Here is a 27,532-nt window from a genome sequence, read left to right as displayed (position 1 = left end):
TGAGAGACACCAGTCAGTGTACAGATATCTCCCTGAGAGAGAGGGACTGAGAGACACCAGTCAGTGTACAGATATCTCCCTGAGAGAGAGGGACTGAGAGAGACCAGTCGGTGTGCAGATATCTCCCTGAGAGAGAAGGACTGATGACACCAGTCAGTGTACAGATATCTCCCTGAGAGAGGGACTGAGAGACACCAGTCAGTGTACAGATATCTCCCTGAGGGAGAGGGACTGAGAGACACCAGTCAGTGTACAGATATCTCCCTGAGAGAGAGGGCTGAGAGACACCAGTCAGTGTACAGATATCTCCCTGAGGGAGAGGGACTGAGAGACACCAGTCAGTGTACAGATATCTCCCTGAGAGACGGGACTGAGAGATACCAGTCAGTGTACAGATATCTCCCTGAGAGAGAGAGAGAAGAGACAGAGACACCAGTCAGTGTACAGATATCTCCCTGAGAGAGAGGGGACTGAGAGACACCAGTCAGTGTACAGATATCTCCCTGAGAGAGAGGGACTGAGAGACACCAGTCAATGTACAGATATCTCCCTGAGAGAGGGGACTGAGAGACACCAGTCAATGTACAGATATCTCCCTGAGAGAGAGAGAGAAGAGACAGAGACACCAGTCAGTGTCGAACTCCTCCCACTGTCTCCTCCTATGTACCTCTCGTTCTGTCTCCTCGCCTCCCTCACTCTATGTCCCCGTTCCAATCCACTGTCTACCGCACCCTCTCACCTGTTGCCCCTCTCCTCCCCTCACCCCCCCCCCACCCCCCACCTTCCCTGACAGCTGCTGATCTCAGGCCAGGTCCCCTCACAGCAACTGGGAATCCCGCAGGTCCTAGCTTTCTGAAGTTGCTGCTCGCAGGCAGCCACGCAAATAAACAACCCGTCGAGGGACCACCGCCAAAGAATGCGGAGCGAGAGGTTTTCAGACAGATTGCTGATCAAGATTAGATCGGAGATAGTGGGACGGTGCATTCCCGGAGATAGTTTTACATTACACCCAGCCCTCCTCTGTCAGGGAGCTGGTTTGTTGGGCGGGCGGTGTAATCGGAGACTTTCCCTGCTCTTCACTTTCACAATCACACCCGGACTGTCGAGAGCGGGGAAAGGGGAAGAGGGGACAGAGAAAAAGAAAGAGAGACTTGCATTACTATAGCGCCTTTCACGACCTCAGGCCGTTCCCAAAAGCACTTCACAGCCAATGAGGTACTTTTGACGTGTGGTCACTGCTCTGATGTAGGAAACGTGGCCGCCAATTTGCACACAGCAAGATCCCACAAACAGCAATGTGATCATGACCAGATCATCTGTTTTTGCTAATGCTGTTGATTGATAGGAACAGGGGGAGGCCATTGAGTTGTAAAGCAGGGCAACAATGTGTGCACAGCAAGGTCGCACATACAGCAATGAGATCATGACCAGATCATTTGCTTTCGTGACGTTGATTGAGAGATAAATAGCGGCCAGGACACCGAGGAGAACTCCCTTGTTCTTTTAATAGTGGTCATGGGATCTTTTACGTCGACCCGCGAGGGGAGGAGCAGGGGGAGAGGGAGGACGGGGAGGATAGAGAATGGGGAAGGGGAGAGGGGGGTAGAGAACGGGGAAGGGGAGAGGGGGGTAGAGAATGGGGGACCGGGAGGGGAGGAGGAAGGGCATGGGAGAGAGACGGGAGAGGGAGGGGAGGAGGCAGAGGGAGGGGAGGAGGAGGGAGAGGAGGAGGAGAGAAGGGTGAGGGAGGGGAGAGAATGGGGAGAGGGAGGGGAGAGAATGGGGAGAGGGAGGGGAGAGAATGGGAGAGGGAGGGGAGAGAATGGGGAGGGAAGAGGAGGAGCGGGGATGGTATGCATGGGAGAGGGAGGGGCATTTTAAATAATTTTCCTTGAACGCTTTCACTTTTTATTTATCAAAGAACATTGGTGATGGGGAAAGGACAGTTTGAAGTTGAGAATATTCCAATCGGTATGTTCACTTCCCAACTGCGCAGCGAGGAAGGGCCTGTTGGAGGTCATGGGATGGATCCTCCAGGAATATGTCCGACCAGACTTGACAACTCTACAACCACGCCCCCGCCCCTCAAACCTTCCTCCACCACCCCCGCCACCCCCCCCCCGAAACCTTCCTCCACTCCCCCCCGCACCCCCCCACACACATCTTGTTGAGGGGGTTAAAACCATGGCGACACGTGTGTGTGTCTCTCTCCATCTCTCCGCTGCTGCGATTCAGGGGGCACGGATTGGGGGCTGTGTCGGGGAGGAAGGGAGGGGGGCGAAAGCCAGGTGGCCCCCCTCCCCCCACCCACCCAAAAAAGAGAGAAAAGCGGTCTCTCGGCCCCCGGGGCAGGGGCGAGCGGCACGACAGGCTAACAGCTCGAGTGGGCCTCATTCCCTCCATGGTGGCGGGAGGTTTAGTTTGTTGCCTCTCTGACTCTCTCGATTGCCCCTCTCCCGGCCGGGGGCCCTGTTGGCGTGACAGACCCTCTCCCCCCGCCCCCCGACCCACACCCCCTCCTCTGTCTCTCTCTCTCACCGATAAGAACAAAAGAATTCGGAGCAGGAGTCGGCCACTCGGCCCTTCGAGCCTGCTCCGCCATTCAATAAGATCATGGCTGATCTTCTACCTCATCTCCACCTTCCTGCCTGATCCCCATATCCCTTGATTCTCTTAGAATCCAAATATCTATCGATCTCTGTCTTGAATATACTCAACGACTGAGCCTCCACAGCCCTCTGGGGCAGAGAATTCCAAAGATTCACCACCCTCCGAGTGAAGACATTTCTCCTCATCTCAGTCCTAAATGGCCGGCCCCTTATCCCGAGACTGTGACCCCTGGTTCTAGACTCCCCAGCCAGGGGGAAAAATCCTCCCTGCATCTACCCTGTCGAGCCCTGTAAGAATTTTTATACGTTTCAATGATCCTGCTAATGCCTTTTGAAGTTGGGCTGACTGACACGGGACAGGTGGCTGCCAGTGAGGGCCTCCCCTCCCCGCCTCCTCCCGACAGTCACAGAGCGTCGCCCAGACCCTGCCCTGTGCCCAGACCTCCCTCTCTCCGCAGTCTTCACTCCTGCCTTCCAAAGGGCGGCAGCTGTTCTCCGAGTTTCTCCTCTGGACTGTCTGCTGCTCCGAGTTCTGTGCTTTCCGTGGGATTTATCTCTCTTTTTTTAATCTCTCCGTGTCTCTCTCTCTTTTCCCTCCCCTTTCTGCCTTCTGATTCTCATTTCTTTTCCTCTTCCTCTCTCTCTCTCTCGCACGCTCCCCCTTTTTCTCGGTTTCTCTCAATCCGAGTGCCTCTCTACCTCTGTTTTTCTCTCTCTCGTTCTCTCTCTCCCTCTGCTCCTTTTCCTCAGTTTCTCTCTGTCAGAGTGTCTCTCTACCTCTATTTTTATCCGTTTTGTTCTCTCCCTCTCCCTTTTCCCTCTGTTTATCTCTCTGTGTATCTCTTTACCTCTGTTTTTCTCTGCCTCATTCTCTCCCTCTCCCCTTATCCCCTGTTTCTTTCTATCTGTGCATCTCTCGACCTCTTTTTTTCTGTCTCGTTCCCTCCCTCTCCCCCTTTCTCCTTTTTTTCCCCGTTTATTCCTATCTGTGTATCCCTCTGTGCTCCTCTGTCTCTGTACTCCTTTCCTCCCTCTGTTTTCCGTTTCAAATTTTCCTTCTCTCCTTCACTCCCACTCTCTCTCTCTCTCTCTCTCATCGCTTGGTCGCCCGCCTTCTAACCCGGGTACTATGTGCCATGTTGTCTTCGCCACCCATGCTTCTCCACCCGTACAGCTTGCCCGTGTACCCGCAGCCAGCCCAGTGCTATCCCGGAGTTGTACAGGTAATGACGGCAACTAGAAGTTTTCCGTAGCTCTCTCGGTTAAAGAAGGCTCGATGCCTTTTGCTGTCTATTTCTGTCGCTGTATAAATAGTTTTTGGAAACTGAGATATTCGGGGGAAGGGCGAGATTGGGAATGTGATGGTACCTCCTATCGTTCGGGATTGTGTTACTGTATCTCTCTGTTAATTCCGCTCGCTCGCACACTCAGTAGCCGCTCTCCCCCAGCGCCCTGTGTTACTGACTGTATCTCTACTGATGTTAATCCAGCTCCCTCACACAGTCACTCAGTAACCCCTCTCCCACAGCACCCTGTATTACTGACTGTATCTCTACTGATGTTAATCCAGCTCCCTCAAACTGTCGCTCAGTAACCCCTCTCCCCCAGCGCCCTGTGTTACTGACTGTATCTCTGCTGATGTTAATCCAGCTCCCTCACACAGTCACTCAGTAACCCCTCTCCCACAGCACCCTGTATTACTGACTGTATCTCTACTGATGTTAATCCAGCTCCTTCAAACTGTCGCTCAGTAACCCCTCTCCCCCAGCGCCCTGTGTTACTGACTGTATCTCTACTGATGTTAATCCAGCTCCCTCACACTGTCACTCGGTAACCCCTCTCCCACAGCACCCTGTATTACTGACTGTATCTCTACTGATGTTAATCCAGCTCCCTCAAACTGTCGCTCAGTAACCCCTCTCCCCCAGCGCCCTGTGTTACTGACTGTATCTCTACTGATGTTAATCCTGCTCCCTCACACAGTCACTCAGTAGCCGCTCTCCCCCAGCACCCTGTGTTACTGACTGTATCTCTACTGATGTTAATCCAGCTTCCTCACACAGTCACTCAGTAACCCCTCTCCCCAGTGCCCTGTGTTACTGACTGTATCTCTACTGATGTCAGGCCAGCTCCCTCGCACTGTCACTCAGTAACCCCTCTCCCACAGCACCCTGTATTACTGACTGTATCTCTACTGATGTTAATCCAGCTCCCTCGCACTGTCACTCAGTAACCCCTCTCCCACAGCACCCTGTATTACTGACTGTATCTCTACTGATGTTAATCCAGCTCCCTCGCACTGTCACTCAGTAACCCCTCTCCCCAGCGCCCTGTGTTACTGACTGTATCTCTACTGATGTTAATCCAGCTCCCTCACACTGTCACTCAGTAACCCCTCTCCCCAGCGCCCTGTGTTACTGACTGTATCTCTACTGATGTTAATCCAGCTCCCTCAAACTGTCGCTCAGTAACACCTGTCGCCCAGCGCCCTGTGTTACTGACTGTATCTCTACTGATGTTAATCCAGCTTCCTCACACTGTCAGTCAGTAACCCCTCTGCCCCAGCGCCCTGTGTTACTGACTATAGCTCTGCTGATGTTAATTCAGCTCCCTCACACTGTCACTCAGTAACCCCTCTCCCCCAGCGCCTTGAGTTACTGACTGTATCTCTACTGATGTTAATCCAGCTCCCTCACACTGTCACCCAGTAACCCCTCTCTCCCAGCGCCCTGTGTTACTGACTGTATCTCTACTGATGTTAATCCAGCTCCCTCACACTGTCACTCAGTAACCCCTCCCCCAGCACCCTGTGTTACTGACTGTATCTCTACTGATGTTAATCCAGCTCCCTCACACTGTCACTCAGTAACCCCTCTCCCCCAGCACCCTGTGTTACTGACTATCTCTACTGATGTTAATCCAGCTCCCTCGCACTGTCACTCAGTAACCCCTCTCCCAGCACCCTGTGTTACTGACTGTATCTCTACTGATGTTAATCCAGCTCCCTCACACTGTCACTCAGTAACCCCCCTCCCCCAGCGTCCTGTGTTACTGACTGTATCTCTACTGATGTTAATCCAGCTCCCTCACACAGTCACTCAGTAACCCCTCTCCCCCAGCGCCCTGTGTTACTGACTGTATCTCTACTGATGTTAATCCAGCTCCCTCACACTGACACTCAGTGACCCCTCCCCCAGCGCCCTGTGTTACTGACTGTATCTCTACTGATGTTAATCCAGCTCCCTCACACTGTCACTCAGTAACCTCTCCCCCAGCGCCCTGTGTTACTGACTGTATCTCTACTGATGTTAATCCAGCTCCCTCACACTGTCACTCAGTAATCCCTCTCCCCCAGCGCCCTGTGTTACTGACTGTATCTCTACTGATGTTAATCCAGCTCCCTCACACTGTCGCTCAGAAACCCCTCTCCCCCAGCGTCCTGTGTTACTGACTGTATCTCTACTGATGTTAATCCAGCTCCCTCACACTGTCACTCAGTAACCTCTCTGATGCGCTATTAATTACTCAAAAGACTGAGGTTAAGCGAGTAACTAACAGGCTATTATTAACAAGAGAATGAAGGTGTGCCTCGAGTGGTCGACCAGTCCAGAATACAGAGGGACTGTGGAGCAGTCACCTTTATACCTGGACTCGTGGGAGGAGTCAGCCGAGGCATGTACAGACATGTACACAGTGGAATACAAACACCCACACAGGCAGGTATAACAGTGGTTTACCACACTCTCCCAGCACCCTGTGTTACTGACTGTATCTCTACTGATGTTACTCCAGCTCCCTCACACTGTCGCTCAGAAACCCCTCTCCCCCAGCGTCCTGTGTTACTGACTGTATCTCTACTGATGTTAATCCAGCTCCCTCACACTGTCGCTCAGAAACCCCTCTCCCCCAGCGCCCTGTGTTATTGACTGTATCTCTACTGATGTTAATCCAGCACCCTCACACTGTCACTCAGTAACCCCTCTCCCCCAGCGCCCTGTGTTACTGACTGTATCTCTACTGATGTTAATCCAGCTCCCTCACACTGTCACTCAGTAACAACTCTCCCCCAGCGCCCTGTGTTACTGACTGTATCTCTACTGATGTTAATCCTGCTCCCTCACACTGTCACTCAGTAACTCTCTGCCCCAGCACTGTGTCACTGACTGTATGTCTACTGATGTGAATCCTGCTCCCTCACACTGTCACTCAGTAACCCCTCTCCCCAGGTGCCCTGTGTTACTGACTGTATCTCTACTGATGTTAATCCAGCTCCCTCACACTGTCACTCAGTAACACCTCTCCCCCAGCGCCCTGTGTTACTGACTGTATCTCTACTGATGTTAATCCAGCTCCCTCACACTGTCACTCAGTAACCCCTGTCGCCCAGCACCCTGTGTTACTGACTGTATCTCTACTGATGTTAATCCAGCTCCCTCACACTGTCACTCAGTAACCCCTCTCCCCTAGCGCCCTGTGTTACTGACTGTATCTCTACTGATGTTAATCCAGCTCCCTCACACTGTCACTCAGTAACCCCTCTCCCCCAGCGCCCTGTGTTACTGACTGTATCTCTACTGATGTTAATCCAGCTCCCTCGCACTGTCACTCAGTAACCCCTCTCCCCCAGCGTCCTGTGTTACTGACTGTATCTCTACTGATGTTAATCCAGCTCCCTCACACTGTCACTCAGTAACCCCTCTCCCCCAGCGTCCTGTGTTACTGACTGTATCTCTACTGATGTTAATCCAGCTCCCTCACACTGTCACTCAGTAACCCCTTTCCTCCAGCGCCCTGTGTTACTGACTGTATCTCTACTGATGTTAATCCAGCTCCCTCACACTGCCACTCAGTAACCCCTGTCGCCCAGCACCCTGTGTTACTGACTGTATCTCTACTGATGTTAATCCAGCTCCCTCACACTACCACTCAGTAACCCCTCTCCCCCAGCGCCGTGTTACTGACTGTATCTCTACTGATGTTAATCCAGCTCCCTCACACTGTCACTCAGTAACCCCTCTCCCCTAGCGCCCTGTGTTACTGACTGTATCTCTACTGATGTTAATCCAGCTCCCTCACACTGTCACTCAGTAACCCCTCTCCCCCAGCGCCCTGTGTTACTGACTGTATCTCTACTGATGTTAATCCAGCTCCCTCACACTGTCACTCAGTAACCCCTCTCCCCCAGCGCCCTGTGTTACTGACTGTATCTCTACTGATGTTAATCCAGCTCCCTCACACTGTCACTCAGTAACCCCTCTCCCCCAGCGCCCTGTGTTACTGACTGTATCTCTATTGATGTTAATCCAGCTCCCTCACACTGTCACTCAGTAACCCCTCTCCCCCAGCGCCCTGTGTTACTGACAGTATCTCTACTGATGTTAATCCAGCTCCCTCACACTGTCACTCAGTAACCCCTCTCCCCCAGCGCCCTGTGTTACTGACAGTATCTCTACTGATGTTAATCCAGCTCCCTCACACTGTCACTCAGTAACCCCTCTGCCCCAGCACCCTGTGTTACTGACTGTATCTACTTTTTTTTTTATTCATTGATGGGATGTGGGCGTCGCTGGCTAGGCCTGCATTTAGTGCCCATCCCTAATTGCCCTTGAGAAGATGGTGGTGAGCCGCCTTCTTGAACCGCTGCAGTCCATATGGTGTAGGTACATCCACAATGCTGTTAGGAAGGGAGTTCCAGGATTTTGGCCCAGCGACAGTGAAGGAACGGCGATACAGGTCCAAGTCGGGATGGTGTGTGGCTTGGAGGGGAACTTGTAGGTGGTGATGTTCCCATGCGTCTGCTGCCCTTGTCCTTCTAAGTGGTAGAGGTGGCGGGTTTGGAAGGTGCTGTTGAAGGAGCTTTGGCGAGTTGCTGCAGTGCATCTTGTAGATGGTACACACTGCAGCCACAGTGCGCCGGTGGTGGAGGGAGTGAATGTTGAAGGTGGTGGATGGGGTGCCAATCAAGCGGGCTGCTTTATCCTGAATGGTGTCGAGCTTCTTGAGTGTTGTTGGAGCTGCACTCATCCAGGCAAGTGGAGAGTATTCCATCACACTCCTGACTTGTGCCTTGTAGATGGTGGAAAGGCTTTGGGGAGTCAGGAGGTGAGACACTCGCTGCAGAATTCCCAGCCTCTGGCCTGCTCTTGTAGCCACAGTATTTATATGGCTGGTCCAGTTCAGTTTCTGATCAATGGTAACCCCCAGGATGTTGATAGTGGGGGATTCAGCGATGGTAATGCCATTGAATGTCAAGGGGAGATGGTTAGAGTCTCGCTTGATGTTAATCCAGCTCCCTCAAACTGTCACTCAATAACCCCTCTCCCCCAGTGCCCTGTGTTACTGACTGTATCTCTACTGATGTTAATCCTGCTCCCTCACACTGTCACTCAGTAGCCGCTCTCCCCCAGCGCCCTGTGTTACTGACTGTATCTCTACTGATGTTAATCCTGCTCCCTCACACTGTCACTCAATAACCCCTCTCCCCCAGTGCCCTGTGTTACTGACTGTATCTCTACTGATGTTAATCCAGCACCCTCACACTGTCACTCAGTAACCCCTCTCCCCCAGCGCCGTGTTACTGACTGTATCTCTACTGATGTTAATCCTGCTCCCTCACACTGTCACTCAGTAACCTCTCTCCCCCAGCGCCCTGTGTTACTGACTGTATCTCTACTGATGTTAATCCAGCTCCCTCACACTGTCACTCAGTAACTCTCTGCCCCAGCGCTGTGTCACTGACTGTATGTCTACTGATGTGAATCCTGCTCCCTCACACTGTCACTCAGTAACCCCTCTCCCCCAGCGCCCTGTGTTACTGACTGTATCTCTACTGATGTTAATCCTGCTCCCTCACACTGTCACTCAGTAACCCCTCTCCCCCAGCGCCCTGTGTTATTGACTGAATCTCTACTGATGTTAATCCTGCTCCCTCACACTGTCACTCAGTAACCCCTCTCCCCAGCGCCCTGTGTTACTGACTGTATCTCGACTGATGTTAATTCAGCTCCGTCGCACTGTCACTCAGTAACTCCTCTCCCCCAGCGCCTTGAGTTATTGACTGTATCTCTACCGATGTTAATCCTGCTCCCTCACGCTGTCACTCAGTAACCCCTCTCCCCCAGCGCCCTCTGTTACTGACTGTATCTCTACTGATGTTAATCCCACTGACTCACACTGTCACTCAGTAACCCCTCTCTCCCAGCGCCCTGTATTACTGACTGTATCTCTACTGATGTTAATCCAGCTGCCTCACACTGTCACTCAGTAACCCCTCTCCCCCAGCGCCCTGTGTTACTGACTGTATCTCTACTGATGTTAATCCCACTCGCTCACACTGTCACTCAGTAACCCCTCTCCCCCACCGCCCTGTATTACTGACTGTATCTCTACTGATGTTAATCCAGCACCCTCACACTGTCACTCAGTAACTCTCTGCCCCAGCACTGTGTCACTGACTGTATGCCTACTGATGTGAATCCTGCTCCCTCACACTGTCACTCAGTAACCCCTCTCCCCCAGCGCCCTGTGTTACTGACTGTATCTCTACTGATGTTAATCCTGCTCCCTCACACTGTCACTCAGTAACCCCTCTCCCCCAGCGCCCTGTGTTATTGATTGTATCTCTACTGATGTTAATCCTGCTCCCTCGCACTGTCACTCAGTAACCCCTCTCCCCCAGCGCCTTGAGTTATTGACTGTATCTCTACCGATGTTACTCCAGTTCCCTCTCACTGTCACTCAGTAACCGCTCTCCCCCAGCGCCCTGTGTTACTGACTGTATCTCTACTGATGTTAACCCCACTGCCTCACACTGTCACTCAGTAACCCCTCTCCCCAGCGCCCTGTGTTACTGACTGTATCTCTACTGATGTTAATCCAGCTCACTCACACTGTCACTCAGTAACCCCTCTCTCCCAGCGCCCTGTGTTACTGACTGTATCTCTACTGATGTTAATCCAGCTCCCTCACACTGTCACTCAGTAACCCCTCTCCCCAGCGCCCTGTGTTATTGACTGTATCTCGACTGATGTTAATCCTGCTCCCTCACACTGTCACTCAGTAACCCCTCTCCCCCAGCGCCCTGTGTTACTGACTGTATCTCTACTGATGTTACTCCCACTGACTCACACTGTCACTCAGTAACCCCTCTCTCCCAGCGCCCTGTATTAGTGACTGTATCTACTGATGTTAATCCAGCTGCCTCACACTGTCACTCAGTAACCCCTCTCCCCCAGCGCCCTGTGTTACTGACTGTATCTCTACTGATGTTAATCCCACTCGCTCACACTGTCACTCAGTAACCCCTCTCCCCCACCGCCCTGTATTACTGACTGTATCTCTACTGATGTTAATCCAGCACCCTCACACTGTCACTCAGTAACTCTCTGCCCCAGCACTGTGTCACTGACTGTATGCCTACTGATGTGAATCCTGCTCCCTCACACTGTCACTCAGTAACCCCTCTCCCCCAGCGCCCTGTGTTACTGACTGTATCTCTACTGATGTTAATCCTGCTCCCTCACACTGTCACTCAGTAACCCCTCTCCCCCAGCGCCCTGTGTTATTGATTGTATCTCTACTGATGTTAATCCTGCTCCCTCACACTGTCACTCAGTAACCCCTCTCCCCAGCGCCCTGTGCTACTGACTGTATCTCGACTGATCTTAATTGAACTCCCTCGCACTGTCACTCAGTAACCCCTCTCCCCCAGCGCCTTGAGTTATTGACTGTATCTCTACCGATGTTACTCCAGTTCCCTCTCACTGTCACTCAGTAACCCCTCTCCCCCAGCGCCCTGTGTTACTGACTGTATCTCTACTGATGTTAACCCCACTGCCTCACACTGTCACTCAGTAACCCCTGTCGCCCAGCGCCCTGTGTTACTGACTATAGCTCTGCTGATGTTAATTCAGCTCCCTCACACTGTCACTCAGTAACCCCTCTCCCCCAGCGCCCTGTGTTACTGACTATAGCTCTGCTGATGTTAATTCAGCTCCCTCACACTGTCACTCAGTAACCCCTCTCCCCCAGCGCCTTGAGTTACTGACTGTATCTCTACTGATGTTAATCCAGCTCCCTCACACTGTCACCCAGTAACCCCTCTCTCCCAGCGCCCTGTGTTACTGACTGTATCTCTACTGATGTTAATCCAGCTCCCTCACACTGTCACTCAGTAACCCCTCCCCCAGCACCCTGTGTTACTGACTGTATCTCTACTGATGTTAATCCAGCTCCCTCACACTGTCACTCAGTAACCCCTCTCCCCCAGCACCCTGTGTTACTGACTGTATCTCTACTGATGTTAATCCAGCTCCCTCGCACTGTCACTCAGTAACCCCTCTCCCAGCACCCTGTGTTACTGACTGTATCTCTACTGATGTTAATCCAGCTCCCTCACACTGTCACTCAGTAACCCCTCTCCCCCAGCGTCCTGTGTTACTGACTGTATCTCTACTGATGTTAATCCAGCTCCCTCACACAGTCACTCAGTAACCCCTCTCCCCCAGCGCCCTGTGTTACTGACTGTATCTCTACTGATGTTAATCCAGCTCCCTCACACTGACACTCAGTGACCCCTCCCCCAGCGCCCTGTGTTACTGACTGTATCTCTACTGATGTTAATCCAGCTCCCTCACACTGTCACTCAGTAACCTCTCCCCCAGCGCCCTGTGTTACTGACTGTATCTCTACTGATGTTAATCCAGCTCCCTCACACTGTCACTCAGTAATCCCTCTCCCCCAGCGCCCTGTGTTACTGACTGTATCTCTACTGATGTTAATCCAGCTCCCTCACACTGTCGCTCAGAAACCCCTCTCCCCCAGCGTCCTGTGTTACTGACTGTATCTCTACTGATGTTAATCCAGCTCCCTCACACTGTCACTCAGTAACCTCTCTGATGCGCTATTAATTACTCAAAAGACTGAGGTTAAGCGAGTAACTAACAGGCTATTATTAACAAGAGAATGAAGGTGTGCCTCGAGTGGTCGACCAGTCCAGAATACAGAGGGACTGTGGAGCAGTCACCTTTATACCTGGACTCGTGGGAGGAGTCAGCCGAGGCATGTACAGACATGTACACAGTGGAATACAAACACCCACACAGGCAGGTATAACAGTGGTTTACCACACTCTCCCAGCACCCTGTGTTACTGACTGTATCTCTACTGATGTTACTCCAGCTCCCTCACACTGTCGCTCAGAAACCCCTCTCCCCCAGCGTCCTGTGTTACTGACTGTATCTCTACTGATGTTAATCCAGCTCCCTCACACTGTCGCTCAGAAACCCCTCTCCCCCAGCGCCCTGTGTTATTGACTGTATCTCTACTGATGTTAATCCAGCACCCTCACACTGTCACTCAGTAACCCCTCTCCCCCAGCGCCCTGTGTTACTGACTGTATCTCTACTGATGTTAATCCAGCTCCCTCACACTGTCACTCAGTAACAACTCTCCCCCAGCGCCCTGTGTTACTGACTGTATCTCTACTGATGTTAATCCTGCTCCCTCACACTGTCACTCAGTAACTCTCTGCCCCAGCACTGTGTCACTGACTGTATGTCTACTGATGTGAATCCTGCTCCCTCACACTGTCACTCAGTAACCCCTCTCCCCAGGCGCCCTGTGTTACTGACTGTATCTCTACTGATGTTAATCCAGCTCCCTCACACTGTCACTCAGTAACACCTCTCCCCCAGCGCCCTGTGTTACTGACTGTATCTCTACTGATGTTAATCCAGCTCCCTCACACTGTCACTCAGTAACCCCTGTCGCCCAGCACCCTGTGTTACTGACTGTATCTCTACTGATGTTAATCCAGCTCCCTCACACTGTCACTCAGTAACCCCTCTCCCCTAGCGCCCTGTGTTACTGACTGTATCTCTACTGATGTTAATCCAGCTCCCTCACACTGTCACTCCGTAACCCCTCGCCCCCAGCGCCCTGTGTTACTGACTGTATCTCTACTGATGTTAATCCAGCTCCCTCACACTGTCACTCAGTAACCCCTCTCCCCCAGCGTCCTGTGTTACTGACTGTATCTCTACTGATGTTAATCCAGCTCCCTCACACTGTCACTCAGTAACCCCTTTCCTCCAGCGCCCTGTGTTACTGACTGTATCTCTACTGATGTTAATCCAGCTCCCTCACACTGCCACTCAGTAACCCCTGTCGCCCAGCACCCTGTGTTACTGACTGTATCTCTACTGATGTTAATCCAGCTCCCTCACACTGTCACTCAGTAACCCCTCTCCCCCAGCGCCGTGTTACTGACTGTATCTCTACTGATGTTAATCCAGCTCCCTCACACTGTCACTCAGTAACCCCTCTCCCCTAGCGCCCTGTGTTACTGACTGTATCTCTACTGATGTTAATCCAGCTCCCTCACACTGTCACTCAGTAACCCCTCTCCCCCAGCGCCCTGTGTTACTGACTGTATCTCTACTGATGTTAATCCAGCTCCCTCACACTGTCACTCAGTAACCCCTCTCCCCAGCGCCCTGTGTTATTGACTGTATCTCTACTGATGTTAATCCTGCTCCCTCACACTGTCACTCAGTAACCCCTCTCCCCCAGCGCCCTGTGTTACTGACTGTATCTCTACTGATGTTAATCCAGCTCCCTCACACTGTCACTCAGTAACCCCTCTCCCCCAGCGCCCTGTGTTACTGACTGTATCTCTACTGATGTTACTCCAGCTCCCTCGCACTGTCACTCAGTAACCCCTTTCCCCCAGCGCCCTGTGTTACTGACTGTATCTCTACTGATGTTAATCCTGCTCCCTCACACTGTCACTCAGTAACCCCTCTTCCCCAGCGCCCTGTGTTACTGACTGTATCTCTACTGATGTTAATCCAGCTCCCTCACACTTGTCACTCAGTAACGCTCTGCCCCAGCGCTGTGTCACTGACTGTATGTCTACTGATGTGAATCCTGCTCCCTCACACTGTCACTCAGTAACTCCTCTCCCCCAGCGCCCTGTGTTACTGACTGTATCTCTACTGATGTTAATCCAGCTTCCTCACACAGTCACTCAGTAACCCCTCTCCCCAGTGCCCTGTGTTACTGAATGTATCTCTACTGATGTCAGGCCAGCTCCCTCGCACTGTCACTCAGTAACCCCTCTCCCACAGCACCCTGTATTACTGACTGCATCTCTACTGATGTTAATCCAGCTCCCTCGCACTGTCACTCAGTAACCCCTCTCCCACAGCACCCTGTATTACTGACTGTATCTCTACTGATCTTAATTGAACTCCCTCGCACTGTCACTCAGTAACCCCTCTCCCCCAGCGCCTTGAGTTATTGACTGTATCTCTACCGATGTTACTCCAGTTCCCTCTCACTGTCACTCAGTAACCCCTCTCCCCCAGCGCCCTGTGTTACTGACTGTATCTCTACTGATGTTAACCCCACTGCCTCACACTGTCACTCAGTAACCCCTCTCTCCCAGCGCCCTGTGTTACTGACTGTATCTCTACTGATGTTAATCCAGCTCCCTCACACTGTCACTCAGTAACCCCTCTCCCCAGCGCCCTGTGTTATTGACTGTATCTCTACTGATGTTAATCCTGCTCCCTCACACTGTCACTCAGTAACCCCTCTCCCCCAGCGCCCTGTGTTACTGACTGTATCTCTACTGATGTTACTCCAGCTCCCTCGCACTGTCACTCAGTAACCCCTTTCCCCCAGCGCCCTGTGTTACTGACTGTATCTCTACTGATGTTAATCCTGCTCCCTCACACTGTCACTCAGTAACCCCTCTCCCCCAGCGCCCTGTGTTACTGACTGTATCTCTACTGATGTTAATCCTGCTCCCTCACACTGTCACTCAGTAACCCCTCTTCCCCAGCGCCCTGTGTTACTGACTGTATCTCTACTGATGTTAATCCAGCTCCCTCACACTTGTCACTCAGTAACGCTCTGCCCCAGCGCTGTGTCACTGACTGTATGTCTACTGATGTGAATCCTGCTCCCTCACACTGTCACTCAGTAACTCCTCTCCCCCAGCGCCCTGTGTTACTGACTGTATCTCTACTGATGTTAATCCAGCTTCCTCACACAGTCACTCAGTAACCCCTCTCCCCAGTGCCCTGTGTTACTGACTGTATCTCTACTGATGTCAGGCCAGCTCCCTCGCACTGTCACTCAGTAACCCCTCTCCCACAGCACCCTGTATTACTGACTGCATCTCTACTGATGTTAATCCAGCTCCCTCGCACTGTCACTCAGTAACCCCTCTCCCACAGCACCCTGTATTACTGACTGTATCTCTACTGATGTTAATCCAGCTCCCTCACACTGTCACTCAGTAACCCCTCTCCCCAGCGCCCTGTGTTACTGACTGTATCTCTACTGATGTTAATCCAGCTCCCTCAAACTGTCGCTCAGTAACCCCTGTCGCCCAGCGCCCTGTGTTACTGACTGTATCTCTACTGATGTTAATCCAGCTTCCTCACACTGTCAGTCAGTAACCCCTCTGCCCCAGCGCCCTGTGTTACTGACTATAGCTCTGCTGATGTTAATTCAGCTCCCTCACACTGTCACTCAGTAACCCCTCTCCCCCAGCGCCTTGAGTTACTGACTGTATCTCTACTGATGTTAATCCAGCTCCCTCACACTGTCACCCAGTAACCCCTCTCTCCCAGCGCCCTGTGTTACTGACTGTATCTCTACTGATGTTAATCCAGCTCCCTCACACTGTCACTCAGTAACCCCTCCCCCAGCACCCTGTGTTACTGACTGTATCTCTACTGATGTTAATCCAGCTCCCTCACACTGTCACTCAGTAACCCCTCTCCCCCAGCACCCTGTGTTACTGACTGTATCTCTACTGATGTTAATCCAGCTCCCTCGCACTGTCACTCAGTAACCCCTCTCCCAGCACCGTGTGTTACTGACTGTATCTCTACTGATGTTAATCCAGCTCCCTCACACTGTCACTCAGTAACCCCTCTCCCCCAGCGTCCTGTGTTACTGACTGTATCTCTACTGATGTTAATCCAGCTCCCTCACACAGTCACTCAGTAACCCCTCTCCCCCAGCGCCCTGTGTTACTGACTGTATCTCTACTGATGTTAATCCAGCTCCCTCACACTGTCACTCAGTAACCTCTCCCCCAGCGCCCTGTGTTACTGACTGTATCTCTACTGATGTTAATCCAGCTCCCTCACACTGTCACTCAGTAATCCCTCTCCCCCAGCGCCCTGTGTTACTGACTGTATCTCTACTGATGTTAATCCAGCTCCCTCACACTGTCGCTCAGAAACCCCTCTCCCCCAGCGTCCTGTGTTACTGACTGTATCTCTACTGATGTTAATCCAGCTCTCTCACACTGTCACTCAGTAACCTCTCTGATGCGCTATTAATTACTCAAAAGACTGAGGTTAAGCGAGTAACTAACAGGATATTATTAACAAGAGAATGAAGGTGTGCCTCGAGTGGTCGACCAGTCCAGAATACAGAGGGACTGTGGAGCAGTCACCTTTATACCTGGACTCGTGGGAGGAGTCAGCCGAGGCATGTACAGACATGTACACAGTGGAATACAAACACCCACACAGGCAGGTATAACAGTGGTTTACCACACTCTCCCAGCACCCTGTGTTACTGACTGTATCTCTACTGATGTTACTCCAGCTCCCTCACACTGTCGCTCAGAAACCCCTCTCCCCCAGCGTCCTGTGTTACTGACTGTATCTCTACTGATGTTAATCCAGCTCCCTCACACTGTCGCTCAGAAACCCCTCTCCCCCAGCGCCCTGTGTTATTGACTGTATCTCTACTGATGTTAATCCAGCACCCTCACACTGTCACTCAGTAACCCCTCTCCCCCAGCGCCCTGTGTTACTGACTGTATCTCTACTGATGTTAATCCAGCTCCCTCACACTGTCACTCAGTAACAACTCTCCCCCAGCGCCCTGTGTTACTGACTGTATCTCTACTGATGTTAATCCTGCTCCCTCACACTGTCACTCAGTAACTCTCTGCCCCAGCACTGTGTCACTGACTGTATGTCTACTGATGTGAATCCTGCTCCCTCACACTGTCACTCAGTAACCCCTCTCCCCAGGCGCCCTGTGTTACTGACTGTATCTCTACTGATGTTAATCCAGCTCCCTCACACTGTCACTCAGTAACACCTCTCCCCCAGCGCCCTGTGTTACTGACTGTATCTCTACTGATGTTAATCCAGCTCCCTCACACTGTCACTCAGTAACCCCTGTCGCCCAGCACCCTGTGTTACTGACTGTATCTCTACTGATGTTAATCCAGCTCCCTCACACTGTCACTCAGTAACCCCTCTCCCCTAGCGCCCTGTGTTACTGACTGTATCTCTACTGATGTTAATCCAGCTCCCTCACACTGTCACTCAGTAACCCCTCTCCCCCAGCGTCCTGTGTTACTGACTGTATCTCTACTGATGTTAATCCAGCTCCCTCACACTGTCACTCAGTAACCCCTTTCCTCCAGCGCCCTGTGTTACTGACTGTATCTCTACTGATGTTAATCCAGCTCCCTCACACTGCCACTCAGTAACCCCTGTCGCCCAGCACCCTGTGTTACTGACTGTATCTCTACTGATGTTAATCCAGCTCCCTCACACTGTCACTCAGTAATCCCTCTCCCCCAGCGCCGTGTTACTGACTGTATCTCTACTGATGTTAATCCAGCTCCCTCACACTGTCACTCAGTAACCCCTCTCCCCTAGCGCCCTGTGTTACTGACTGTATCTCTACTGATGTTAATCCAGCTCCCTCACACTGTCACTCAGTAACCCCTCTCCCCCAGCGCCCTGTGTTACTGACTGTATCTCTACTGATGTTAATCCAGCTCCCTCACACTGTCACTCAGTAACCCCTCTCCCCCAGCGCCCTGTGTTACTGACTGTATCTCTACTGATGTTAATCCAGCTCCCTCACACTGTCACTCAGTAACCCCTCTCCCCCAGCGCCCTGTGTTACTGACTGTATCTCTACTGATGTTAATCCAGCTCCCTCACACTGTCACTCAGTAACCCCTCTCCCCCAGCGCCCTGTGTTACTGACAGTATCTCTACTGATGTTAATCCAGCTCCCTCACACTGTCACTCAGTAACCCCTCTCCCCCAGCGCCCTGTGTTACTGACAGTATCTCTACTGATGTTAATCCAGCTCCCTCACACTGTCACTCAGTAACCCCTCTGCCCCAGCACCCTGTGTTACTGACTGTATCTACTTATTTTTTTATTCATTGATGGGATGTGGGCGTCGCTGGCTAGGCCTGCATTTAGTGCCCATCCCTAATTGCCCTTGAGAAGATGGTGGTGAGCCGCCTTCTTGAACCGCTGCAGTCCATATGGTGTAGGTACATCCACAATGCTGTTAGGAAGGGAGTTCCAGGATTTTGGCCCAGCGACAGTGAAGGAACGGCGATACAGGTCCAAGTCGGGATGGTGTGTGGCTTGGAGGGGAACTTGTAGGTGGTGATGTTCCCATGCGTCTGCTGCCCTTGTCCTTCTAAGTGGTAGAGGTGGCGGGTTTGGAAGGTGCTGTTGAAGGAGCTTTGGCGAGTTGCTGCAGTGCATCTTGTAGATGGTACACACTGCAGCCACAGTGCGCCGGTGGTGGAGGGAGTGAATGTTGAAGGTGGTGGATGGGGTGCCAATCAAGCGGGCTGCTTTATCCTGAATGGTGTCGAGCTTCTTGAGTGTTGTTGGAGCTGCACTCATCCAGGCAAGTGGAGAGTATTCCATCACTCTCCTGACTTGTGCCTTGTAGATGGTGGAAAGGCTTTGGGGAGTCAGGAGGTGAGACACTCGCTGCAGAATTCCCAGCCTCTGGCCTGCTCTTGTAGCCACAGTATTTATATGGCTGGTCCAGTTCAGTTTCTGATCAATGGTAACCCCCAGGATGTTGATAGTGGGGGATTCAGCGATGGTAATGCCATTGAATGTCATGGGGAGATGGATAGAGTCTCGCTTGATGTTAATCCAGCTCCCTCAAACTGTCACTCAATAACCCCTCTCCCCCAGTGCCCTGTGTTACTGACTGTATCTCTACTGATGTTAATCCTGCTCCCTCACACTGTCACTCAGTAGCCGCTCTCCCCCAGCGCCCTGTGTTACTGACTGTATCTCTACTGATGTTAATCCTGCTCCCTCACACTGTCACTCAATAACCCCTCTCCCCCAGTGCCCTGTGTTACTGACTGTATCTCTACTGATGTTAATCCAGCACCCTCACACTGTCACTCAGTAACCCCTCTCCCCCAGCGCCGTGTTACTGACTGTATCTCTACTGATGTTAATCCTGCTCCCTCACACTGTCACTCAGTAACCTCTCTCCCCCAGCGCCCTGTGTTACTGACTGTATCTCTACTGATGTTAATCCAGCTCCCTCACACTGTCACTCAGTAACTCTCTGCCCCAGCGCTGTGTCACTGACTGTATGTCTACTGATGTGAATCCTGCTCCCTCACACTGTCACTCAGTAACCCCTCTCCCCCAGCGCCCTGTGTTACTGACTGTATCTCTACTGATGTTAATCCTGCTCCCTCACACTGTCACTCAGTAACCCCTCTCCCCCAGCGCCCTGTGTTATTGACTGAATCTCTACTGATGTTAATCCTGCTCCCTCACACTGTCACTCAGTAACCCCTCTCCCCAGCGCCCTGTGTTACTGACTGTATCTCGACTGATGTTAATTCAGCTCCGTCGCACTGTCACTCAGTAACTCCTCTCCCCCAGCGCCTTGAGTTATTGACTGTATCTCTACCGATGTTAATCCTGCTCCCTCACGCTGTCACTCAGTAACCCCTCTCCCCCAGCGCCCTCTGTTACTGACTGTATCTCTACAGATGTTAATCCCACTGACTCACACTGTCACTCAGTAACCCCTCTCTCCCAGCGCCCTGTATTACTGACTGTATCTCTACTGATGTTAATCCAGCTGCCTCACACTGTCACTCAGTAACCCCTCTCCCCCAGCGCCCTGTGTTACTGACTGTATCTCTACTGATGTTAATCCCACTCGCTCACACTGTCACTCAGTAACCCCTCTCCCCCACCGCCCTGTATTACTGACTGTATCTCTACTGATGTTAATCCAGCACCCTCACACTGTCACTCAGTAACTCTCTGCCCCAGCACTGTGTCACTGACTGTATGCCTACTGATGTGAATCCTGCTCCCTCACACTGTCACTCAGTAACCCCTCTCCCCCAGCGCCCTGTGTTACTGACTGTATCTCTACTGATGTTAATCCTGCTCCCTCACACTGTCACTCAGTAACCCCTCTCCCCCAGCGCCCTGTGTTATTGATTGTATCTCTACTGATGTTAATCCTGCTCCCTCACACTGTCACTCAGTAACCCCTCTCCCCAGCGCCCTGTGTTACTGACTGTATCTCGACTGATCTTAATTCAACTCCCTCGCACTGTCACTCAGTAACCCCTCTCCCCCAGCGCCTTGAGTTATTGACTGTATCTCTACCGATGTTACTCCAGTTCCCTCTCACTGTCACTCAGTAACCCCTCTCCCCCAGCGCCCTGTGTTACTGACTGTATCTCTACTGATGTTAACCCCACTGCCTCACACTGTCACTCAGTAACCCCTCTCCCCAGCGCCCTGTGTTACTGACTGTATCTCTACTGATGTTAATCCAGCTCACTCACACTGTCACTCAGTAACCCCTCTCTCCCAGTGCCCTGTGTTACTGACTGTATCTCTACTGATGTTAATCCAGCTCCCTCACACTGTCACTCAGTAACCCCTCTCCCCAGCGCCCTGTGTTATTGACTGTATCTCTACTGATGTTAATCCTGCTCCCTCACACTGTCACTCAGTAACCCCTCTCCCCCAGCGCCCTGTGTTACTGACTGTATCTCTACTGATGTTACTCCAGCTCCCTCGCACTGTCACTCAGTAACCCCTTTCCCCCAGCGCCCTGTGTTACTGACTGTATCTCTACTGATGTTAATCCTGCTCCCTCACACTGTCACTCAGTAACCCCTCTCCCCCAGCGCCCTGTGTTACTGACTGTATCTCTACTGATGTTAATCCCACTGACTCACACTGTCACTCAGTAACCCCTCTCTCCCAGCGCCCTGTATTACTGACTGTATCTACTGATGTTAATCCAGCTGCCTCACACTGTCACTCAGTAACCCCTCTCCCCCAGCGCCCTGTGTTACTGACTGTATCTCTACTGATGTTAATCCCACTCGCTCACACTGTCACTCAGTAACCCCTCTCCCCCACCGCCCTGTATTACTGACTGTATCTCTACTGATGTTAATCCAGCACCCTCACACTGTCACTCAGTAACTCTCTGCCCCAGCACTGTGTCACTGACTGTATGCCTACTGATGTGAATCCAGCTCCCTCACACTGTCACTCAGTAACCCCTTTCCCCCAGCGCCCTGTGTTACTGACTGTATCTCTACTGATGTTAATCCAGCTCCCTCACACTGTCACTCAGTAACGCTCTGCCCCAGCGCTGTGTCACTGACTGTATGTCTACTGATGTGAATCCTGCTCCCTCACACTGTCACTCCTGTTATGCGCATTTGGCACTTGTTCATTAAAGGCGCGATATAAATACAAGTTGACGGCAGGGATTGATCAGACGCTGATAGAGAGCTTGAATTGATTCTGATTTTAATGGAAATGGGACTCGCTACCAGTGGTACTGGTGTTCTTATTAAATATATTGTGTCAGCTGTCCTCAGTGGGTAGCGCTAAGTGAGAAGTTCGTGGGTTCGAGCCCCCACTCCCGTGACTCGAGCCCCATAATCCAGGCCGACACTCCTGATGTCGGTACTAACGGAGCGCTGCACTATCGGAGGTGCCGCCTTTCGGGAAGTGACGTTAAATCGCGGCCCCCCGTCTGCCCTCTCGGGTGGATGTAAAAGATCCCGTGGCCCCCCCCCCTGTTTTGAAGATGAGCAGGGGAGGTTGTGATGAAATATTCCATTCATCACTCATCAGTATTTCTCTGCCTGTGACTGTGGTTGGTTTCAGTTTCATTTCCATTGTATTGTACTGTGTGTAGGGCTCCGCCCATACCTGGCTCCTATGTAAGCTGGCCCAGCCTGCAGCACATCCAGTACGGCAGACCTCTGGATGGAAGATACATTCTCCTCTGTGTGTTACCTTCTAAGTCAATAAAAGCCTTGTTTTGTTTCGCTAACATCGAGTCTCGGATTTATCGAGACACATCAGAGGTGTCCTGGACCAATATTTTCCCCCTCAAACCACATCACTAAAATAACAGATTATCTGGTTATTACCACGTTGCTGGTTGTGGGAGCTTGCTGTGCGCAAATTGGCTGCCATGTTTTCCTTGCATTACAACAACAACTACACTTCAAAATAAAACCTACTTCATTGGCTGTGAAGCACTCTGGGAAATCCTGAGGCCGTGAAAAGCCCTGTAAAAATGGGAGTCTTTCTTTTCCTTGTTGCTCGATCAGGCTCGATGGTTGCAAATCGCTGGTTAGGCCTCAGCTGGCGTATTGTGGCCAGTTCTGGGCACCACACTTCAGGAAAGATGTGAAGGACTTAGAAAGGGCACAGAGCAGGTTGACCAGGGTGTTGCCAGGGACGAGGGACTTCAGTTATGAGGAGAGGTTGGAAAAAGTTGGGACTGTTCTCCTTGGATCAGAGAAGGTGACGAGGTGACCTAATAGAGGTTTTCAAGAGGATGAGAGGTTTTATTGGAACAGAGAGAGAAAAACTATTCGCTCTGGAGAGTGGGTCAATAACATACGAATTAGGAGCAGGAGTCGGCCTTTCGACCCCTCTCCGCCATTCAATAAGATCATGGCTGGTCCGATTACTCCACCTTCCCGCCTACCCCCGATAACCTTTAACCCCCTTGCTTACCAAGAATCTATCTACCTCTGCCTTAAAAATATTCAAAGACTCTGAAGAAGAGAGTTCCAAAGACTCACGACCCTCTGTGAGAAAAAAATTCTCCTCATCTCTGTCTTAAATGGGTGACCCCTTATTTTTAAACATGACCTCTAGTTCTCTCCACAGCCACCCTGTCCAGAAGCCTCAGGATCTTATATGGTTCAATCAAGTCACCTCTTACTCTTCTAAACTCCAGTGGATACAAGCCTAGTGACATGAATCAGTCATTCATGAAAGAAAGACTTAGCACCATAGAGAGTGTCTTGACGAGTGGTGTCAATGTGTGACATGGTAACACCACTGCACAGAACAAGAAAGCCATCCAGAGAGTTGTGAATACGGCAGAAAAGACCATCGGGTGTGCACTTCCATCCATCGAGGAGATCTTCCAGACCAGGAGCCGGAACAAGGCCCGCTCCATCATCCAGGACCCCAATCACCCTGGGCACAAACTGTTCTCCCTCCTGCGGTCCGGACGTCGGTACCGCAGCATCCGAACCAGGACCAGCAGGTTTAAGAACAGTTTCTATCCACAGGCAGTGCGCCTACTGAACTGCTAATCGCACTGTCCCATATAGTATAGTTATATGTTTATGTAAATATATATATTATATACTTATATTACCATATATTTATCATATTACATTACTATTATTTCCAGTGGTAATTGAGGCTTTTTTGCACTATTCATCATATCCTGCAACTTGGATTGTCATTGCTATACTTTTTCCTTATTTGCTTATTGTTTTTATTTATACTTGTTTTTATTTTTTTGCTTTTATATTATATGCTTGTATTGTGGGAGTGAGTGGGGAGTAAGCATTCCATTGTACTAGTTACATATGGCAATAAAATGATCTTGAATCTTGAATCTTGAATCTTGAAAATAATACTGAGCGGCCTGCGGGTGGCGCTGTCCAGGGAGAGTATAAATACTCGGGCACGGGCCCAGCTTGCGCAGGACATTCTTAACAGGAACTAGTGAAGGACACAACTAGACCTCCATGTTGTAAAACAGTTGATTACAGCTTTGTTTAACGCTTAAACCACGTGCCTAGTAGTTTTGGACAGGTTGGGTGATTGGGCAGATGCAGTATAATGTGGATAAATGCGTGGTTATCCACTTTGGTGGCAAAAACAGGAAGGCAGGTTATTATCTGAACGGCAATAGATTGGGAGAAGGGGAAGTGCAACGAGACTTGGGTGTCCTTGTGCACAAGTCGCTGAAGGTAAGCATGCAGGTGCAGCAGGTGGTTAAGAAGGCAAATGGTATGTTGGCCTTCATAGCGAGAGGATTCGAGTACAGGAACAAGGATGTCTTGCTGCAGTTGTACAGGACCTTGGTGAGACCACACCTTGAGTATTGTGTGCAGTTTTGGTCACCTTATCTGAGGAAGGATGTTCTTGCCATGGAAGGAGTGCAGCGAAGATTCACCAGGCTGATACCTGGGATGGCAGGAATGACGTATGAGGAGACATTGGGTCGATTGGGCTTTTACTCGCTGGAGTTTAGAAGAATGAGAGGGGATCTCATTGAAACTTATAAAATTCTAACAGGACTAGACAGACTAGATGCAGGAAGGATGTTCCCGATGGCGGGGGAGTCCAGAACCAGGGATCGCAGTCTAAGGATAAGGGGTAAGCCATTTAGGACTGAAATGAGGAGGAATTTCTTCACCCAGAGAGTGGTGAACCTGTGGAATTCTCTACCACAGAATGCAGTTGAGGCCAATTCATTAAATATATTCAAGAAGGAGTTGGATATATTTCTTAAGGCTAAAGGGATCAAGGGATATGGGGAGAAGGCTGGGACAGGGTACTGAATTTGGATGATCAGCCATGATCCCATTGAATGGCGGAGCAGGCTCGAGGGGCCGAATGGCCGACTCCTGCTCCTATCTTCTATGTTTCCATGTTTTAGAAACTTTTCTTACGTCACCGAGCCTGTCCACCCTTTCCTCATAAGACGACCCGCCCATTCCAGGTATTAGTCTAGTAAACCTTCTCTGAACTGCTTCCAACACATTTACATCCTTCCTTAAATAAGGAGACCAATACTGTACACAGTACTCCAGATGTGGTCTCACCAATGCCCTGTGTGACTGAAGCATAGCCGCCGTACTTTTGTATTCAATTCCCCTCGCAATAAATAACATTCTATTCGCTTTCCTAATTACTTGCTGTACCTGCACAGTAACCTTTTGCGATTCATGCACTAGGACCCCCAGATCCCTCTGCATCTCAGAGCTCTGCAATCTCTCACCATTTAGATAATATGCTTCTTATTTTATTCTTCCTGCCCAAATGGAGAATATCACATGTTTTTTCCCCTCAGAGAGTTGTAGGGATCTGGAACGCTTGGCCTGAAAAGGAGGTGGAAGCTGGTTCCATCACTAATTGTGAGAGGGAGTTGGACGGGGACTTGAGGACGAGGAACTGACAGGGTTACGGACAAAAAGCAGGGGATGTGGGACCGAGCACAACTCCTCTTTCAAAGAGCCAACACAGGCACAACGGGCCGAGCGGCCTAATGTGCGGTAAATCTCCCTGATTCTCAGATTCTATAATGGCACCTCAGTCATTTGCTAAGGGATCCTGATAGGGAGCTTCCTTGTTTATGATCATTGTTCCCGCTAAGCTATGCAGCTGTGTGGCCGTGCAGCGGGCTGGATGTCCTGTGCAGGCCGCTCGCCGGTTTTTACATGCCGAAAATTTGAGTGGGTCATGCAGCCAGTTAAAGGGACCACGCACGAAAAAAAAATGAGAGGGATCATTGTTTACGATGGGCCTCGTTGGTGTCCTTTCTTCAATTCATTCACGGGATGTGGGCGTCGCTGGCGAGGCCGGCGTTTATGGCCCATCCCTAATTGCCCTTGAGAAGGTGGTGGTGAGCCGCCTTCTTGAACCGCTGCAGTCCGTGTGGTGAAGGTGCTCCCACAGCGCTGTTAGGGAGGGAGTTCCAGGATTTGGACCCAGCGCCGATGAAGGATCGGCCGATATATTTCCAAGTCAGGATGGTGTGTGCGACTTGGAGGGGAACTTGGAGTTGGCGGTGTTCCCATGCGCCTGCTGCCCCTGTCCTTCTAGGTGGTGGAGGTCGCGGGTTTGGGAGGTGCTGCCGAAGAAGGCTTGGCGAGTTGCTGCAGTGCATCTTGTAGATGGTACACACTGCAGCCACGGTGCGCCGGTGGAGGGAGTGAATGTTTAAGGTGGTGGATGGGGTGCCAATCAAAGCGGGCTGCTTTGTCCTGGATGGTGTCGAGCTTCTTGAGTGTTGTTGGAGCTGCACTCATCCAGGCAAGTGGAGAGTATTCCATCACACTCCTTACTTGTGCCTTGTAGATGGTGGAAAGGCTTTGGGGAGTCAGGAGGTGAGACTCTCGCTGCAGAATACCCAGCCTCTGACCTGCCCTGGTAGCCACAGTATTTATGTGGCTGGTCCAGTTAAGTTTCTGGTCATTGGTGACCCTCAGATGTTGCTGATTTAAAAAACAGGGAGTCATGATAGTGAATGTTGAGTACACCTCCTATACTGCTTAACTCCTGCTCACCTCCTGGTCTATTCCTGGCCAGCTTCTGAGAAATCTATTAAAAAACATACAGGATCCTTGGCTTTATTAATAGAGGCATAGAGTACAAAAACAAGGAAGTTATGCTGCACCTTTTACAAAACACCGGTTCGGCCCCAGCTGGAGTATTGTGTCCAATTTTGGGCACAACACTTTAGGAAGGATGCAAAGGCCTCATAGAGGATACAGAGGAGATTGACCAGAATGGTACCAGGGATGAGGGATTACAGTGATGTGGAGAGACTGGAGAAGCTGGGGTTGTTCTCCTTAGAGCAGAGAAGGTTAAGGGGAGATTGACCAGAATGGGACCAGGGATGAGGGACTTCAGTGATGTGGAGAGACTGGAGAAGCTGGGATTGTTCTCCTTAGAGCAGAGAAGGTTAAGGGGAGATTGACCAGAATGATACCAGGGATGAGGGACTTCAGTGACGTGGAGAGACTGGAGAAGCTGGGATTGTTCTCC

At 51.1% G+C, this 27,532-nt stretch overlaps 1 protein-coding gene across 1 annotated transcript in view; it reads left to right on the top strand.

The window, feature by feature from the left end:
• Window positions 1–3,039: 3,039 nt before the first annotated feature.
• rbfox1l (RNA binding fox-1 homolog 1, like) overlaps window positions 3,040–27,532 on the top strand; it is a 185,763-nt gene continuing 161,270 nt past the window's right edge. Inside the window, exon 1 of the mRNA XM_085979663.1 lies at window positions 3,040–3,832. Coding sequence (XP_085835789.1) covers window positions 3,746–3,832 — 87 coding nt within the window. The 5' untranslated portion in view covers window positions 3,040–3,745. The remainder of the gene's footprint in view (window positions 3,833–27,532) is intronic.

The sequence above is a fragment of the Somniosus microcephalus genome, unplaced genomic scaffold, assembly GCF_052327205.1.
Source record: "Somniosus microcephalus isolate GS21.2 unplaced genomic scaffold, FLI_Smic_1.0 unresolved_chr9, whole genome shotgun sequence".
Classification (NCBI taxonomy): Eukaryota; Metazoa; Chordata; class Chondrichthyes; order Squaliformes; family Somniosidae; genus Somniosus; species Somniosus microcephalus.
Note: the sequence above shows the minus strand (reverse complement) of the source record. Positions and strands in the feature narration are given on the sequence as shown.